The 19,663-nt window shown below is 39.8% G+C and overlaps 2 protein-coding genes across 3 annotated transcripts; one reads left to right on the top strand and one right to left on the bottom strand.

Moving 5' to 3' along the window:
- Window positions 1–2,808: 2,808 nt before the first annotated feature.
- LOC133715047 (signal peptide peptidase-like 4) lies at window positions 2,809–14,465 on the top strand. 2 transcript variants are annotated; one of them, XM_062141363.1, is made up of 11 exons: window positions 2,809–2,928; window positions 3,042–3,193; window positions 3,284–3,466; window positions 3,602–3,636; window positions 4,330–4,492; window positions 5,397–5,450; window positions 5,926–6,018; window positions 6,122–6,264; window positions 13,378–13,448; window positions 13,971–14,054; window positions 14,171–14,465. In XM_062141363.1, exons 1-11 carry the CDS (start codon window positions 2,820–2,822, stop codon window positions 14,281–14,283), a joined length of 1,200 nt encoding a protein of 399 aa, XP_061997347.1. In that variant the 5' UTR covers window positions 2,809–2,819; the 3' UTR covers window positions 14,284–14,465. The 2 variants fall into 2 exon arrangements, with proteins under 2 accessions (XP_061997347.1, XP_061997348.1); XM_062141364.1 differs by lacking the exon at window positions 5,397–5,450.
- Window positions 14,466–16,309: 1,844 nt separating this feature from the next.
- On the bottom strand, window positions 16,310–17,490 carry LOC133714763 (probable LRR receptor-like serine/threonine-protein kinase At3g47570). Its single transcript, XM_062141017.1, has 2 exons — window positions 17,019–17,490; window positions 16,310–16,890 (listed from the first exon to the last, which is right to left on the bottom strand). The coding sequence occupies exons 1-2, from the start codon at window positions 17,488–17,490 to the stop codon at window positions 16,511–16,513; spliced, it is 852 nt and encodes a 283-aa protein (XP_061997001.1). The 3' UTR covers window positions 16,310–16,510.
- Window positions 17,491–19,663: the final 2,173 nt, after the last annotated feature.

A 19,663-nucleotide genomic window follows, 5' to 3' on the forward strand; every position in this document is an offset into this window, starting at 1 on the left:
GATTCACTTTTCTTCATCACACAACACATTTTTTTTTTTCGTTGTGCAAAAAGTGTTGTGTGTTAACGTTTTTGGCCTAGTGATAGGTCCACAAATATCACCTTGGATTCTTTGCAAGAATGGCATATTTTCTTTAGTGTCCTTTGCATAGGATGGTCTCAATCCTATTTTTGCTAAATAGCAAGCTTTGCAAAACGAATGATATCTTTTAGAAGTAACTCTTTGGACCAATCTTTGGTTCGTACTTCTTTTCGTTGTGAAGAATGGATGTCCGTGTGAAGTCTTTAATATACGGAGCATCATATCACAACCTGGATATCTCAAACGTTCTTGCCAAAGCCTATATGTGTCAGAATCCCATAAGTCATCTCTTATGACATGGTTTGATTCAATGACTTGAATAGTGGTTGCATGCAACCCACTAGAGCGACACATAAGTTTCTCTAATACTCGTTTTATGTCCGTAGTCATTAGAGGTGATGCAAAGGAACTCTTGTCCATTCTCTCAATGTGTTTTCACATGAAAACTATTGGCTCTTTATATAAAGTTCGGAATTTAACACATGTCCATGACATTGAATAATAATGCGACACTTTATTAATAAGGAAAATAGCCAATGATTACATCAAAGTTTTCCAAAGTCTATTCCATAATAAAATCAAACTTTAGACAAATTGTAGTTACTCAATCCGTTTGGTAACTCCAATGAAATATGACCAGGAAAGTAGAGAGATGTTGGTGGAGCGAGGCTCGCTTAAGTACCCCGATCTCAATTACTTTCCTAGACATCATACTACATTGGATGCGCCACATGAGAAAAAGTTTTAATACAATTGTCATTTGATTAAGGCACATTTGCCATTCTTGGAAAATAGAAAGGACTATTCTAATCAAAGTCTGCGGCATCCTCGTGCTCTTTATCTGCAGCTTTTAAGTCCTTAGTGGTGAGAGTGATATCTTCACCATCTTCATCTTCAGCAAGATTGATATCTTCATCTTCAGCAAGATTGGTTTCTTGCTCTCTCAATTGCCTATACTCCTTGTAGCTTGCAGCTAGTTGGGTACTTGCATGGCATTGCTTGAACCAATGCTCAATTGATCCACATCGTTGTGGATATTGCCAAAGCGCTCTTCTAGCGCTACCCATAGGTCTCTTGCATCCTTGATCGACATGTACTCTAATCTGAGAGATTTATCCATGTGGCGTCGCATCAAGATAAGTGCTTGAGCATGCTTTGTGGGTGTTCGTTGGAACACAAGGCCCTGGTCAGGTGCCTGGATTATGGGCAATATCGATCCCACTCGCAGTGAGATGGTTCTCAACGTCGGTTACCCAGCCATGGTATTCCGAGCCTGTTGAGTCAAGCATTGGAAAGTCGAGTCTAGGTTCATTCGACATCCTGAAAAATAGGAAGAGAAGATATATCAATTTCGGAGTTTAAACTTCCACGAAAACTAAAATAATAAGATTTCTGAGCTATGCTACCAAGAAATCAATTTCCAAGAATATTTGGATTAGACCAAAACAATGATGTTTGCGGACGCTCTTAGTCCGAACATTATGAACACTCTTAGTTTATTGATTACGAACGCTCTTAGTTCGTTTAGCGTGAATCCCCACGATTCCGCTTTTAGTTCAAAAATCGATGCTTGCGGACGCTCTTAGTCCGAATATTATGAACACTCTTAGTTCATTGATCACGAACGCTCTTAGTTCATTTAGCGTGAATCTCCACAATTCCGCTTATTAAGTAATCGAACCCACGTTTAATATGGTCATAAATTGATGCTTGCGGACGCTCTTAGTCCGAATATTATGAACACTCTTAGTTCATAGATTACGAACGCTCTTAGTTCGTTTAGCGTGAATTTCTATAATTCCGCTTTTTAATTACAAGTCCCTGAAAAGAAGAGAAAAGGAATACAAACTAAAAAACAGAAACTTTTAATAAGAAATACCTCGAAATAGTGTCGCCGGAAAATTTGTCCGGAAAAGGTTGTCAAAGGTGACTGAAAAGTCGCTGGAAAAAGTCGAGAAAATCGTTCGAAAAGTGGCCGGAAAAGTGGCCGGAAAGTTGTCGGAAAATGGTCGGAAAAGTGTCCGAAAAGTCGCCGGAAAGTAGTCCGGAAAGTGGCCTGAAAAGTGTCCGGAAAGTTGTCGGAAACTTGTCGGAAAGTTGTCGGCAGATGCTTGGCAGCAGCTCGGCAGATGGCTCGGCAGCGGTTCATTTTTTTCGGCGGCCGGTTCATGCCTTTTCCGGCCAGTTCCGGCGGTTCTGAGGCCGGTTCTGAGCTTCTGGGATCAAGGGCTTTGATATGAGCTAGGGTTTGGAGGTTTTTTGTAGGTTTGGAAAAATGACTTCGATTGATGATGAACTCTACTCTTGTCAATTTTCGATTCTAATTCTAGAGCAATTTCGTGCTGATAACGTGTTTAAGGACAAGCAAAATTAACAGAGAGATAGAGAGAGTAATGTTTCTGAGTGAATGAGGATTCATATGTGTTTATTCATCTCATACAAGAGGGTATTTATAGGAATACATTTGAAGTGTGAAAGCTCAAAGATAAACTCAAGCTTGATATCAACTTGATTTACAGCTGCAGCTCCACATGGTGGCTGTGATGATGATAATTGCCATGCTTGTTGCCCTTTGGCATAAAGCTTGTCACACAAGTCTCTATACCTACATTATACACTCAAGTACCTTATCTATACACTCAAGTACCTATTGTATACATGATATAGACATTTATACTATGACTCATATATACAACATGATGAGTCATATATACTACAACACTATAGAACTTTTCAAGATGGTTTGTGAAGACGACGAGCCTGATGTCGAGATAGGCATACCTGCTGTTATGCTTCCCAACAAAATTGGTGAAATCTTGGAAAATGGATTAACGAACAATTCCATAGGTATGCTTTTCCTTTTCTGTTCACATATACACCTAACTATTTGCATATAATTTCACCTTCTAAGAGGGGTTTTCTTTTGTTTGTACTATTGTCTATGCGATCCCTTTCTTCAGTTTCTGTGCAGCTATACTCTCCATTGCGTCCACTGGTTGACATTGCAGAAGTATTTTTATGGCTTATGGCTGTTGGTACCATCTTATTTGCTTCTTATTGGTCTGCATGGACTGCAAGAGAAGCAGCTATTGAGCATGACAAGCTATTGAAGGTTATGCTATGCCTTTTTGCAGCTATTTTGTAACTCTAGTGCTGTATATGTGGCTTCAATTCTTGCTGGGTGCTTAATTGCTGTGTGCAGGATGCTTCTGACGAGTCTTCACGTGTGGAAGGTGAAGGTGCCAGTCCTCTAGTGGAGATTAGCACCATGGAAGCAATTCTCTTTGTTGTGATTGCTTCATGCTTCTTGGTTATGTTTTACAAACTTATGTCCTTCTGGTTCATCGAGATTCTGGTGGTTTTGTTTTGCATTGGTGGGATAGAGGTATCCTGTTTTTGTATTATACAGATTTTTTTCTCTATGATTATAAATTCTTAATTGAGCATATACTAGTTAACATTATTTCCAACGAGTCCTCTGAGGTGAATACTGAACCATGCAATCTCTTTCTTTTTATAGGGCCTACAGACTTGCTTGGTGGCCTTGCTATCATGGTAAATGTCTTTTTCCTTCTCATGTTAGCCCTTAGCCTTTGTGAGGCTTTCACTTTATTTTTTATTTGTTATTTTGGTGGAGGCAGGGGAGGATTTGATGGGTAATTCATTTAGACATCCATTCATCACTTGATTCTGCTAGACCTTGTTTTTTTGGGACGAACTTTGTTTTTTTTTTTCCTGTTGGCATTTATTCTATAGTGTGATCTGTTTTATCATTCTTTATTATGGAAGCAGAATTTGATAGGTAATTCGTTCATACGTTCGTGTAAATTACATAACCTTATTATGCTATCTCTTTCTTTGGATGTATCCTTTCTTCTATTTTTTTGTTTCGTTTTGTTTTGTTTTTTTTTTTTTTTTTTGGTGAATTCTCTTATAGTTTTGTCATTAGCTTCCAAACTATAAGAGGGCCAAAGAATGCTGGTTACATAGGTTGCATTGCCAATGTGTACCAGTGCTTCTTTAAGAAACACTTTTACTTAGAAGTGCTTTTTGGAAGCAATGCAAATTAAATGCCATAGATCTCCAGAACTAATGACCTTTGATAACACTACTGATGAGCTTTATGTGAGAATGCAAGCAAGCATCATTATTCTAGAAATTTAAATGAAAATTGATCTCTTATTAAAAACTTGTAAGTTTTGTTTGTAAAATCTCCTGAATATGAAGCTGACAACTAAGCAAATATAGTTTCAGATGGTTTAAACGTGCTGGAGAATCATATGTTAAGGTGCCCTTCTTTGGAGCTGTTTCATATTTGACACTAGCTGTCGCTCCCTTCTGCATAGCATTTGCTGTTGTTTGGGCAGTGTATCGCCGTGTGTCATTTGCTTGGATTGGCCAAGATATCCTTGTAAGAAAATAAATTCTCATCTTTTATTTTGATATTGATCTGGTTAAATTTTCACTGGAATGTTCTAAATCCATACCTAATGCAGTGAATTTTGCCTCTGTATTTCCCTGTTTTACATTCAGCTGATTTTTATATATATATATATATATATATATTTTTTTTTTTTTGCACTCCGAGCCAGTAAGCTTTTCATTACAAATATTTCACAAGAATAATATTTTTAAGTCATGCAACGTCTGAACTCATAATTAGACAATGTCAGTGTATCACAAGAGAATTTTGAGAAGTATTTATACATCAGGGGATCCAGGAGTTAGCAATCAACTACTGTGGATGGTAATTGTACATTCTTATTGGATTTTACTGAGTAATAAGGAGATTGGAAAACCTTTGTTTTAGAAGAAGGGTGGAAACTTCATCACTTAATTGATATAGCATTAAAAAAGATGAGCAGAGAAGACCATAATCATATGTAGGAAAATTTAACTAATCACCCATAAACCATTTGTTCTCAGCTTTTCCGTTCAAATTTAGGTTGGCAGATAATCTCGTATTCTTATCTTCTCAGCAAAATAGAAAAATAATAAAAATTCAGCTGTATTTAGTTTTTTCCGATTCATTTGGATGTATGTATTGCTATCATATTACCAAAGGTAGAACAGTCATAGTTTAAATACCTATGATACGACTGATTGCTATTTGGTACCTGAAGTTTGACTTTGCCCTTACGCACTTCAGAGTTCTGTTTTTTGAGAGAGGTAAACAGATCACGCTCGTCCTTTTGTTTTATATGGACTGCACTTATTTCATACTATTATGGATAATACTGATAGCCGCACGTTATCTTTCACATTCAACTTGTAATATGTTTGGTAGACACTAACTTGCGCTGAAAAATAATCAGGGTATTGCACTGATAATCACCGTTCTTCAGATTGTTCGCGTACCAAATCTCAAGGTGATGATTCACAATCATTTTTCCTTTTCTGATTTTTGTCGAGCAAAATGTGAACATTTTTCTTTTCATCTATTATTGTGCTGCTTACTATTGATGATTATATAAGAAAATGCAAGGTCATATCTATTAATATTCTTTTCCTGGGTTTAATCTGTAATTCTGTAAACAACATACTCTCAAGTCCTACTGTGCACTTATTTTGTTAAAAACACATGATGACTTTTTCTAATTTTTTTTTTATCTTGTCAATTATACTTTGATTTGTAGATATTCCTTATTACTTATTTATTTATTATTTTTTTTTTTTGGTGAACTGGAGACCGAAGGATATCTCATATTCGTTAAATATTCTGTTGGATTATTAGCAATTCAGACAATGGAGCAATTCATACTGAACACCTTATTGAGAATGCACAAAGATAACCTCCCTAATCTCTCTCTCTCTCTCTCTCTCTCTCTCTCTCTCTATAATCAGGTTGGAACAGTTCTTCTCGGTTGTGCCTTTTTTTATGACATCTTCTGGGTATTTGTTTCTAAATGGTGGTTCCATGAGAGTGTCATGATAGTGGTGAGTAAATCAGAACTTCTCTGCCACTCCTAAAGATTGGTTTTGGGTATTGATACCTTTTTTACAAGTTGAAGACATTGAAATATTTATCTTTCCTATGTAGGTGGCTCGTGGTGATAAAAGTGGAGAGGATGGTATCCCAATGCTACTAAAAATCCCACGGATGTTTGATCCTTGGGGTGGCTACAGCATCATCAGGTTTGGTGATATTATCTTACCTGGATTGGTTGTAGCCTTTTCACTAAGGTTTGTATTTGTAAACCACATGTCTTTGAGAATCCCTTTTAAGTACCCTACAACTGAAACCTTGATCATAAATGTTTCAGAGACTTGTTTTCTTGTTATGTTATTTTTATTGGTCAATATGTCCATTGATTAGATATTTGTATATATGTTTTGGGATTTATAAAATGAACATGAAACAACATGTTAACATTGATTATGTTGTAGAGAAACTGAATTTGAGAGGAATTTTCTGTGTGTTCTCATTGATAATAGGAGCCTCTTTATATAGAGGATTACAATGCATAGAATCTCAATCATACAAGGAAAGTAATTCTACATTGATTAGGATTCTAGATCCTTCTAATTAAATCCTATTACCACTAGGTCAAGTAACCTAGAGTTTGGGCCAAACACAAATAGAGATATCCTTAAACACTCCCCCTTGTGTTGTCCAAACACGGTGCTTCTCTCGTTGCCTCGTTAAAAACCTTGCCGAGTAACAAAAACCCAGTGGGACAAAAATAACCTCGGTCGAAGGGGAAAAAGAGCACAACACACCCTTCACGTTTCGAGACCATACATGTAGACATCTCCCCCTGATGTCTGCATCTCCCCCAGATGACTACGGTCATGGGAGTTCGGATAACTTCCGTAAACGATGCTACCAACATGTTTCTCGAAAGTGGAATTTAGGCAATGACTTAGTGAGCAAGTCTGCCACACTGTCCTCAAATCGAACCTAGTTCATTTTGATCTTGAGGAGAGTCTGTTGTTGCTGATTAAGCTTGGTGTTGTCGCTTTGATGTAGCCTTGCTTCATTTGTTCAAAACAAGCTGCATTATCCTAAATGCTCGTAGGCTCATCTATGGTAGACTTCAAACCACAATTGTTCGAACATGCGTAATTATGGATCCAATCCATATACATTCACGAATCTCTTCGTGAAGAGCAATAGTCTCTGCATTGTTCGAAGATATAGCGACTAGGGTCTATTATGTAGACCTCCAAGATATCGCAGTCTTTACCCATGGTGAACACTTAACCAATTTGGGAATGACCTTTGTGTGGGTCAGAGAGGTACCCAGCATCAGCAAAACCTTCCAAAACGCTAACTTCGTTTTGGGATGGGGAGAGGGGACGCAGGCCAATGTTGGCGGCGTTCCTGGTGTGTGATGGGTCCGAATCCATCATCTCTCTGTAGGGATAGAACAAGCCCATATCAATCGTACATCTCAAGTATCGAAAGATATCTTTTACACCAATCCAATGGCGTCGCGTTGGCGCAGAGCTATATCTAGCTAACAAGTTCACAATATATGAGATGTCCGGTCTTGTGCATGGAGTTAAGTACAATAATGCGCATATTGTACTTAACTAGGGCATTTCTGCCCCTAGCGCATCTTCGTCATCATCCTTTGAACGAAGAGGATCATTTTCAAGATCAAGACTACGGACGATCATGGGGGTGCTTGAAGGTTTGACCTTGTCAAAATGCCTAAGCATCTATCAACACGATGCTCAAGTTCCAAACCGAGACATAATCGTGTTCTCCCATAATCCTTCATCTCAAAATCGGATTTCAAGTGTTCAGCGGTTTCCCTTAACTCTTTAAGGGCTTCTAATGAAGATCATGTCCAACATGAACAGCGATAGAATCTGAAACTTGTTATGGAAACGCGTGGGCATATCCCTTCCCAATCAAGTAGTCACTTTAGTGAGCGTTTCAACCTCTTTGTAAACGCGCTCCGTGGTCTAGAGCCACTTGACTTGGGTAAATGAATTTCACCATGAACCTTCATGTATATTCCGTATCTAGATCCCCATAGAGATACGTAGTGACCACATTTGTAAGCTGCATGTTCAGTTATTCGGAAACTACCAAACTGACAAGGTAGTGGAGTGCAATGACATCCATTACGAGAGAATATGTCTCATCGTAGTCGATTCCAGGGCGTTTTGTGAGAAGCCTTGCGCCATAAGGCGAGATTGTCATCTCTTTTTCTTATCACGCTTTCTAACGAAGACCCATTAGTCAACAGGTTTTATGTCAGGAGGTGTTGGCATCACTAGCTCAGAAAACCTTCCTCTTCGTTAGAGAATCCATCTTAACCTGGATCGCATATTTCCATTTAGGCCAAATCTCTCTACGTTGGCATTCATTCATCAACGGAGCGTGGTTCGATATCATCGGACTCAACAAACTCATGCGCAACGAAATGCGTGACTACAGCATCAATTATGATGGAGTTTTTATCCCACGTCACATGTACACTAGTGTAAGTTTCATAGAGCTCTATATTCTCAGGAATAGGGTTCTAACGTTGAGGCGTCCCCCAACGATAACCATAACCCGGAAGATTCTCATGAGACGGATTATGAGTGTCGATGATCAAAGGATTGGAATGTGCCAAAGTATCCTTCGAATCCACGGGCCTCCCATGCATCCTAGTTGGGGCCATGGCCTGTAACGCCAGAGTGCCACTCTCTATGGCGTTGGCGCCATGCCTACCTCTGTGTAGGGTGGCGCTACGTCCTCTCGTAGGGACGTCCATCATTGCAGGCATGTTTGCAGCATATTTGTGTGATCTCGTCACTTTAGTAGGGATCGAGATGAGACATAGTGGGGTTAGGCCACGACAATTCCTGTCGTTCCTGCTGAACATCTGTGTTCTTATCTCCCCCTAACGACGGGAAGACTGTCTCATCAAAGTGACATCCGCAAATCTAGCGGTAAGGAGATCGCCATGCAAGGGCATTAAGTGGCGGACTATTGTTGGAGTCTCAAATCCAACTGAGTTGCTCATTCGTCTGTAAGGACCCATTATAGAGCGCTGTGGCGGCGCAATTGGCACATAAATGGCACACTCAAATATGCATAAGTACGATATTTGTACCCAATCACTAGCTGTAACGCAGAGGTACATTGAGTGGCGGTGGGTCGTAGACGAATTAGCATTGCTGCATGCGATATTGCATCACCCCAAGCGGATATAAGGCGGTTGGTGCGCATTACCAATGTCCGGACTACTATCGTAGTCATTTCCGCGAGACCATTTGGGTGTGCTCATGGGAATATAATGTCCAACATCAGTCCCAAATGCAATAACTATCGAAAGTCTTCGATGTAAACTCACTAGCATAGTCAAATCCAATTGACTGAATAGGATGATTCGGGGAGTGAGCCCGTTGTCATATGATGTGTGCTAGGAGTGTTTCATAAGCAGCATTATAAGTGGACAATGGCACAACACGTGACCAGCGTGTTTGCATATCAACCAACATCATGAGATATTTAAACGTCCGCAAGTTGGTAGAATCAGTCCACAGAATCCCTACGGATTCTATGTAAGAACATAATGAGTATTTTCATATCCTTTGCATAGGACGGTCTCAGCCCTAATCTTCCTAAGGAAATGGCTTTGTAAAATGAGCGAGAGGCCTTAGAAGCAACCAAGGAGAGTTTTGGTTGGGCCTGAGCGTTTGAAACGCATATTGAAGCAAAGTTTGTGACTACATCACCCATCATGGTGTCATGACCATGGGAAGTGGCATCCATGGCGTTATAACCATGGGGATTTACATCCATGGCGTCATGGCCATGGGTAGCGCCAAATATGGCGTTGTCACAAGGGACGTGGGCGGCCGTATGGCGCTCCAAGACAGCTGCAGCGCCAGATGCTGCAATTGTTGCGGTCTTGCTAAGTCCAGGAATCAATTTTTGATTCTTGCTTCATTTCGCTCGAGGGTGTCCATGTGAAGTCTTTAGTAGACGAATCACCATATCATGACCAGGGTGACTTATCCTGTCGAGACAAAGCCAATATGTGTCTAAATCCAAGAGATCTTCTCTCATAACTTTATTGGATTTAATAGCTCGAATAGTGACATAGAGTCCACTAGAGAGACACATAAACTTCTCTAAGATGCGCCTTTGTTCGCAATCATTAGAGGTATTGCAAAGGAACTCATTTCCGTTCTCTATATGCGTTTTCGCATGGAATCCGTTGGCTATCCTTAGGTGCGAGTTGCCCTAGGAGCGTAGAGAGTTTCTGTGATATTAATCAAGGTGCCATTTGGCAAAGAGACTTGGGCTATTCCATGTCCTTGAATTAATACTGATGGCCCAGCCATCGTAGTCACAAGGTAACATGCTCATGAATCAAAATGGAGTCATAATGAAAAGAACTCAAAATTTTATTCATAAGCCAACGGAGTACATCATTGTCTCTTAACCATTAGGAGAATCTAATCCAAATGCTTAGCTAATGCAAAACAATGGTAGTCGTCTAACTTCTTTCGGTAATTCCAACGCAAATGTGACCAGGTGAGTAGGGAGATGTCGGTGGAGCAAAGCTCGCTTAATTACCACTTATCTCAAAACCTTCCTAGACATCACATTTACATTGAGTACGCCTACTTTGAAGAAAGACTAAACCATAGGCATCTACTACAAAAATAATATGGCAATTGCCTACATCTCTTGGAAAATAAAGACTTAAACAGAATTGGCGATCTATTGATCCCAGCCAAATTTGTAGTCTTTAACCCTTTACTCTAGATCATCTTCTTGATCTTCTTGTTCCACATAGTGAGCTTCTCTTGCTTCACAATATGCTTTGTAGGCGGTGACAATTTCTTCACGAGCTCTACAAATGTGTGCCCAATGATCAGACACTCCACATCGGGAACATACATCTCTTTGCTCAAACTCCATTGATTGAGGCGCTTTGAAAGCGTCATTTAGATGGCTCTTAGTGTTGGTGGCGCCACCAACATGGCCAGAGGCGTTGCCTCCCTCTCTCTTTCCACGATTACCTCTTCGGTTTCGTGTTCGCCTATTTTGGCGGTTACCTTCCCAAGTAGAGCGATTATATGGACCAGAACGTCCAGAAGTATCCCTAATATTAGGGTTTCGCTCTTGGCGCCCTCTTTTTAGGGCGCGACTATAATTGGATTCCGGAATATGCTCTGTTCCCACGGATCTCGAATTATAGTTCTTCACAAGGATGTTGTCATGCTTTTCAGCGACATTCATAGCTCCAATGAGCTCATGAAACCTTGTGATTCGTCTTGCATTAACATCGATTCGATAGTTCTTAGCAACCATCAATGCAGAGACGGGGAAAGTAGAGAGAGTCTTCTCAATCAACATCGCATCTGTGATCTCGTTACCACAGAATTCCATTAAGGATTTAATGCGAAGTGCTTCCGAGTTGTAGTCAAGAACTGACTTGAAATCACAGAAGCGGAGGCTATGCCATCTCACTTCTAGGTCAGGAAGCATGGGAGTCACGGACGTTGCCAAATCTTTCTTCGAGTGAGACCCACAGCCTTATGGGGTCTTCTTAATTCATACACTCGTACTGGAGCGAATCATCCATATGACGAGTCATCAGGATGATGGCTTTCGCCTTATTTGCCTCTAAGGCTGCTCCAAAGCTTGAGCTTGCTCAACAGTTAGCACGTCCTGGCTAGGCTCGAGAATCGTATCTAGGATTCCATCGGCCTTGAGATGCTGGCGGACATCACGAACCCACCTGTGATATCCAGAGCCAGTTGTTCCCAATGGAGCAAAGTCCAATTTGTTCAGGTTACTCATCCTAAAAGAGAACAAGAAATTAGGGTTAGTTTCGGAGCGTAAAGGGCTACCACGAAAACATATAAAATTTCTGAGCGTAGTCGCTTCCAAGAAATTAGGAATTTCAGAGCGTAGTCGCTTCCAAGAAATTCGATTCCAAGAGGGGTTGGATTAGATCGAAACAATGATGTTTATGGTCGATCGTAAATTCTCTACAAACTCTAAGTTTGGAGATCTCAACAAGCACCAAGCTTGGAGTGAGCACGAACCCCCACAGTTCGGCTATTTGGTCTCCCCTATGAAGAAGAAAGGGGGTAGAAGAAGGGAGGTTGCAAGTCCCGGAGAAAAAGAGGAGAAATTGAAAGTACAGAAAGCAGAAACGTTTAATAAAAAATACCTCTTTTTGAAGTCGTCAAGAGATTGGTCGAAATATTGGTTGCGGGTGGTTGAAAAGTCCTTTTGACAAAAATGGGCCGGAGGTTGGGAATCCTTTGATCAAAATGGGCCGCATCCTTCTTCTCCTTGTTTTTTTTCTGACTTGGGCCGCTGCAGGCCTTTTTATTTATTTTCTCCCATTTTTTTTTCTTTCTGCTGCTTTTGACCAAAGAGTGGCCGCGGGGCCCTCTCCTTTTTTCTTCTCTTTCTTTACTTCTTCTTCTGCTAACGTAGGCCTCCCCTTTTTTTCTTTTTCTTTTTTTTTTCTCTTCTTCTTCTGCCCAGCACGTGGGCTTCCCCTTCTTTTTTTCTTCTTTCTGGGGCCCACATCTCTTTCTTCTTTCTTTCCTCTTCTTCCTCGTCTTCTTCTTCTTCTTTTTCTGCTGGTGAGACTAACCAGAAAACAGATGCGTGCGGTGGCGGCGACAGGCAGAAGGCATGCGTCTGGGCGCGGGGGCGCTGTGCAGAAGGCACGGCAGCGGGTTGCTGCGCTTGGCTGGGCACAGTGGAATGCGCTGGGTGAGGCTTTGCGCGGCAGGCTTGTGCAAGCGGCCTAGCAGCGACGCGGGAGGGCTGTGCTAGCGAGGCTAGCATCTGCAGGCAGCAACGAGAGGTAGGTGTGGCTAATCCGGGCGAAAGCTAGCAAGGCTAGCTGACCTGTTGACGCGCGCGGCTGAATTTTTGTTTTGTTTTTTTTTTTTTTTAAGGTTTTGACTTTTGGAATCAGGGTCAGAGCTTCGTGCTGATAACGTGTTGTAGAGAAACTGAATTTGAGAGGAATTTTCTGTGTGTTCTCATTGATAATAGGAGCCTCTTTATATAGAGGATTACAATGCATAGAATCTCAATCATACAAGGAAAGTAATTCTACATTGATTAGGATTCTAGATCCTTCTAATTAAATCCTATTACCACTAGGTCAAGTAACCTAGAGTTTGGGCCAAACACAAATAGAGATATCCTTAAACAGATTAGATATTTTGGGAGTTACTGTGTTATTCACAAAACTTGGATCAATTAATGATTAAAACATGGGACTTGAAACTAAATCATGACAGTTACACTTCATTAGTTATCACATCGTCCAAACAGATACTAAATCGTGACAGTAACTTTTACAGGTATGATTGGTTGACAAATAAGACTTTTCGAACGGGTTACTTTGTGTGGGCAATGACAGCTTATGGTGCAGGTATGTAATGTGCTAAATTTTGGGACACGTTGCACTTTTTTTCTCTTTGCTAAGCCAATGTAGCACCTGGCATTCATAAAATGCACTAATTGAGGCATCTAATAAATTTTGGGCGACTTAATAACTCTTGTTTATAAATTTCTCTGTGTTTATGGTAAACAGAGCTCAATGGAGATAATGTGTGGAGCATATATGAGCTATTTGAAAAATTAAGATATTTTAGGACATAATGACATAAAGTTTTCATGGAAAAATGCATTGCATCCATAGAGTGCAGTATATCACCAGAGGGAAAACTTCCCTGCAAAAGATAGAGAGAGAAGTTTGGGGAAAGCCACTTAAGGAGCAAAGCAATTTGTCCACTGTCAAAGTGACCCTGTTTTTCTCTATATAATAGTTGTTATGTTTATGTAGAAAGTCTAGTGCTCTATTCTAGCGAATATATGCAATTGGTTAGCAAGCCACCAGATATTTACATCATTGGTTTCGTCTTTAATAATTGCTTGGCAATTCGCACTGCAGGTCTCCTGGTCACCTATGTGGCTTTGAACTTGATGGATGGACATGGCCAACCTGCTTTGTTATACATAGTTCCATTCACACTTGGTAAGATTCTAAGCTTGGATAATCTGGCAGTAACATGCATAGTGTGCCTCTGACCTTTCTGCGCTAAATTATTCATAACATGAGCAGCAGTAATATAAGCTAGTTACGTTCTGCAGGTACCTTCTTAACCTTGGGACAGATGAGAGGTGACCTCAAAGTTCTGTGGACAAGAGGAGAACCAGAGAGGCCTTGCCCGCACGTACGACTCCAATCCTCTCACTCTCAATAGAAGAATCTGGATAAAGTAATTGTGTGATAGTTGGTTAGTATACTAGTTAGTAACTCAGATACTCTTTACATGTCAAAGCTGTAGGAGACCATAATACGATTAGAAAGTTGTTACTAAGATGATTTTAAATCACTTGATATAAAAACGGGACGTTTACAACATCCAACATGCATATGCCCAAGTTTAGCTCCATAAACATCATAGAAAGGCAATATCTCAGAAAGATTTGTTTCAACTTTCGCCTCTTGATCCCTTTCCAGATTGTACGCAAAAGCATACTGTTTATCTTTTAACAGTGTTGACTATGTTTGAAGTCCGCATCATCACAAAGTTCATGTTTTGAAAGAGTGAAAGACCAAGAAATGGTCTGATGGAAAGTTGAGATCCCTATTAGCTTGGATATAGGGATGGGAGAGGTGAAAGATTTTAGGCACACGCAAAATCTATCCGGGATTCATATATACCGAAACCCATCAGCACTAGCCTTAAGACAGTTTTCTAAATTAAATTGCCTATCTAGACGTCATGACTCCAAAGCAGTTGAATTGTAGAAAGAAAAAGAAGAGATGATGAAGCATTAAGCTACTCCAACCCATAACACAGCAGAAAACTTTCCGATGTTTCTGATGCAAGAAGACGGTCTCTAATGGAAAGCAATTCAGATGCAACGTCACTGACATCTATCTGGTCTCTTGGGACCTCAGCAGAATACGCAATTCCAATTTCAAATATCAAACTCAATAGCTTTACATTTTCTTTAGTATAGTCGGTATCTCCTTGAAGTAATCTTGAATCTGTTGTCTCTGTAACATGTTGTGCTAGAGCGGTCTTCACAAAATTATGAAGATTCGAGCCGTCACTGAACATGTGATCAGTTGGTTTCTTCCCCATAAACATTTCTAACAATTAACAAGAGAATGCCGAAACTGTAGACATCTCCATATGTGGATACCTCATTTCCCATACCATACTCTACAACGAATGCTAAAACTTGTCACCACAATTGTACGTTTGTACTTGTGTAAGACAAAAGCAAGAGAAAGGAAACTGTGAATCATATTTAGGACAAGTAAATACCTGGAGCAGCATAACCAATTTATCCTCTGATCCCAACAGAACTTGATTGATTTGCAGAAGCAGTACTGTGGTTAGTTTTGGGAGAACATTGCTTGGCTTGAGATCCCGGTGAACAATTGGTTGTTCACCACGATTTTGGAGATAATCCAGTGCATGAGCAATATCAATGGCAATATCGAGCCTTTGAATAAGACCTAAATTCTTTGGTGGGTCTCTTACATCTTCTTTCCAGTTCTAAGTGAAAGTGGTATATGGTTCTGAAATTGGTAAGTTCCAAGTGAGGTGTATGACAAATCAATTTATAGACATGACAAAATTACTTCACTCTTCGCTTCTTATTAATTATAGCTGTTGGTTTTCCAAAGGGACATAGGAAAGTGCAATGATTACATAACAACGCAGGTTCATAACATTGGCATGGTGCACCTTTATTTTCCAGAAAAGAAGTGTATAAGCCCACGGTTATTTCTTCCCTGAGTTTCGTTGGTACAGGGCATCTGCAATTTCTCTTCCAATACACGTTTATTACTAAAGAAAAAGACATTGTCACGGCATGTCGTTACCAGATCGAAAGTCTCAACTTAATTGCCTTTTGCAGAGTCACTCTTTCTAAATCTTAGCATGATCTATTATGGTTGATAAGAAGGTGCATCACATATGGACTTTGGGGTAGACTTTCATCTAATTAGACAAAACTGATTTACACTGGATTGATTGAGACACATTAATTTAGACAATAGTACTGTTCGTTTTTAATTATTTCCCAAAACTGTAGCAGAAACACTGAAATCACACACAGCACAAAAGACATGCTCAATATCAATTTCATGCTCAATTGGTAAAAATATATGCAAAATCACAACACAACTGAATGATGGTCAGGATGTTGCAATACAATTGATCAAGCTCATGACAGCTCCAGCTTGATTCATTGATCCGAATGGGATCATGTACGTGTTTCGATTTAGGATACATATTTACAATAAGCATTAGTACTCTTCTTTATTCATCTCAGTACATTAACATGCAAATTTCAAGATCCAATATGGTAGCAACAGGACTTCAGAGAATTCAAAAACAAAACAGATCAGAATACAAGAACCATACAACAATTTATTAGCCATCACAAAATATAATAATTTGAAAGGTTCTAGTTGAGAAGATTGCGCCTAATGGATTGCAATTCAGATGCAGCATCACTGATATCCTTTCTGTTTGTGGGGGATTCAACAGAACATGCAATTCCTATACCAAGTATCAGAGTCAAGCACTCTTCAATTTTCTGTGCTCTCAAACTCAATCGGCTGTGCCTGTGAGCTTCAGCTACATTGGTGGTGCCTTCTTGAAGAAGTAGTGATTCTGAAATCTCTGAAACCAATTCAGGGAGAGCTGTCTTTACATAATTATGAAGATTCAAGCTATCACTGAACATGTGATCAGTGGGTCTCTTCCCCGTAAACATTTCTAACAAGAGAATGCCAAAGCTGTAGATATCCCCGTATGTAGATACCTCACTTCCCATACCATACTCTACAGTTTAAACAATACCACAAATATTTGTCACTACATCTGTGCCTAAATCAAATTGCTCATTGTTTTGAAATATGTTACAGTAAAACAGGGGAAGACAAAATTCTGAAGCATATGAGGAAAATTACCTGGTGCAACATAGCCAACCGATCCTCTAATTCCAATGGAGCTTGATTGATTTCTAGAAACACTCGTGGTTGGTTCTGAGAGAAACCTTGACAGCCCAAAGTCGGAAACATGTCCAGTCAGGTCACCATCCATAAGAACATTACTTGGCTTGAGATCACAATGAACGATTGGTGTTTCACATTGGTTGTGAAGATAATCCAATGCACTAGCAACATCAATGGCAATGTTAAGCCTCTGAATAAGACTTAAAATTTTGGGCGCTTCTGTTAACTCTCCAGTCCCAGTAGATGGATGCAACCACTCTTCCAAGCTCCCGTTGTCCATGAACTCATAAACAAGAGCCTTGAAATCATTGCCGCCAAAATCAATACTTGAACATGCAGTTAAGATCTTGACCAAATTTCGATGTCTGATATTTCTCAATGCCTCACATTCAGCCATGAAACTCTTAGCTGCTCCCCGGTGTAACATGTTATGTTGATGTTGTCTTCACTTGAAGACATAGCAGCTGAAAGAAGAAGAAAGTGGGAGATTGATGGGCCAGTTGCAAAAGGAAAAAGGTAGCAAAAGAAAACATGGAGGCATGTTTTCTGCGGCAGAAAACATGGAAAAGAAGAAAGGAAAAAGGAAAAGTGAAAAGTGAAATGTTTGCAACTTTTCCTTTGTTCCTAATCTTTCTCTTGGAGCGAGAGAGAGATAGAGCTGCTGTAGTTTAGTTTCTTTGTATTGAATCCCCACATCGGCAACAACTGAAGTAAGGAGAGAAACATAATTGATAGCCATCCTTGAATACTCTGTCTTTCCTCTCCTTTTGGAGACTTTGCAATTCCATAGTTGAAGCTTCTTAAGCTTAGTTGTTGGTGTTGCTATGTATTGTATATGAGAAGGAAGAATTCTTCTTCTTCTCTATTTGGCTAAAGAGAGAGTTAATAGGTTTGGGTGTATTGGGGATTTGGGTAGTGAGAGTTGTTCATAAACTCTAATTGTATGTTTCTCCAAATTGATCATAGTGGAATATCTTGCCGGCTCCGAAAGTGGATGTAGCTCAATCACACTGATTGAGTGAACCACTATAAATCTTGGTGTTCTCAGTGGTTTGTTTATTAGGTGTTTTTGCTTTGTTTGTTACTGTTGAATTCATATCAATACCTTGTTTGTTACGCTTCCGCACAACAAACTGGTATCAGAGCTCCGGTTCTGAATTTGGGAGTTGAGTATTGATTGGATTCAATGACGAAAAATTCGAGTTCGGGTTCATCGTCGACTACTAGGCCATCAATTGGCAATGCCAAATTTGAAGTTGAGAAGTTCGATGGAACAAACAATTTTGGCATGTGGCAGTGTGAGATGATGGATGTCTTGTGTCAACAAGAATTGGATATAGCTCTTGAAGACAAACCAGAAGATATGAGTGAGAAGGAGTGGAAGCAGATTAATAAGTGGGCTTGTGGTTCTATCAGATTGTGTCTTGCAAAGGATATGAAGTTCTTTATCATGAAGGAAACTTTGGCAAAAGCTCTGTGGAAGAAATTGGAAGACCAATACATGACCAAGAGTGCTGAAAACCGGTTTCACCTGAAGTGGCGGCTTTTCCGATTCAATTATCGGCAAGGTATTTCTATGTCTGAACACATCAGTGATTTCAATAAGATACTTGCAGATTTGGCTAATTTAGATGTGCAAATTAGTGATGAGGATAAGGCTTTGTGTTTGCTTAATTCTCTCTCTGACGAGTATGAGCATTTGATTACAACTTTGTTGCATGGAAAAGAATTTGTGAAATTTGATGATGTGTGTAATTCATTGATAAATAATGAGTGTCGAAAGAAGGAGAAGCAATTGCAGAAAGTGACAGGTGAAGCACTTGTAGTAAGAGGAAGATCTGGAGATAGAAAGTTTGGTGGAAAAAGAGGTAATTCTCGTTCCAAGTCAAGAGGCAAATTTCCTGCAAAAGATGAGTGTGCCTTTTGTCGCCAAAAGGGGCATTGGAAGAAAGATTGTCCCAAGTTGAAGACTAGAGACAAGAAGGGTTCTGAAGTGAATGTTGCAAAATCTGAAGATGATGATGATTTTGGTTTTGCATTGAGTTGTTCATCTACCTTTGATGATGTTAAAGAGGATGAGATTGATTTTGCTTTGGCAAGCTCATCTGCACTTGATTATTCTGAGAAATGGATTTTGGATTCGGGTTGTACACACCACATGTGTCCTAACAAGGAATGGTTCTCTACTTTAAGAGAACTAAATGGTGGAGTAGTTTTGATGGAGATGATAGTCCTTGCAGAACTAGAGGGATTGGTACAATTCGTCTCAAAATGCATGATGGGGTTGTTAGAGAATTGGCAGATGTTCGGTATGTTCCGAACTTGAAGAAAAATCTTATCTCTTTGGGAACTTTAGAATCAAAGGGTCTCACAGTTACATTGAAGAATGGAGTTGCCAGAATTGTGTCAGGTTCACTTGTGATGATGAAAGGTACTAGAGATAGAAACTTGTATTTTCTACAAGGGAGTACAGTGACAAGTGAAACAGCAATTTCTGAGACTACAGATGATGCAGATACTACTAGATTATGGCATATGCGTCTTGGACATGCTGGTGAGAAAGCAATGCAGGGATTAGTGAAGCAAGGTTTGTTGAAGGG

This window comes from Rosa rugosa, chromosome 6, assembly GCF_958449725.1.
Source record: "Rosa rugosa chromosome 6, drRosRugo1.1, whole genome shotgun sequence".
NCBI classification, from domain to species: domain Eukaryota; kingdom Viridiplantae; phylum Streptophyta; class Magnoliopsida; order Rosales; family Rosaceae; genus Rosa; species Rosa rugosa.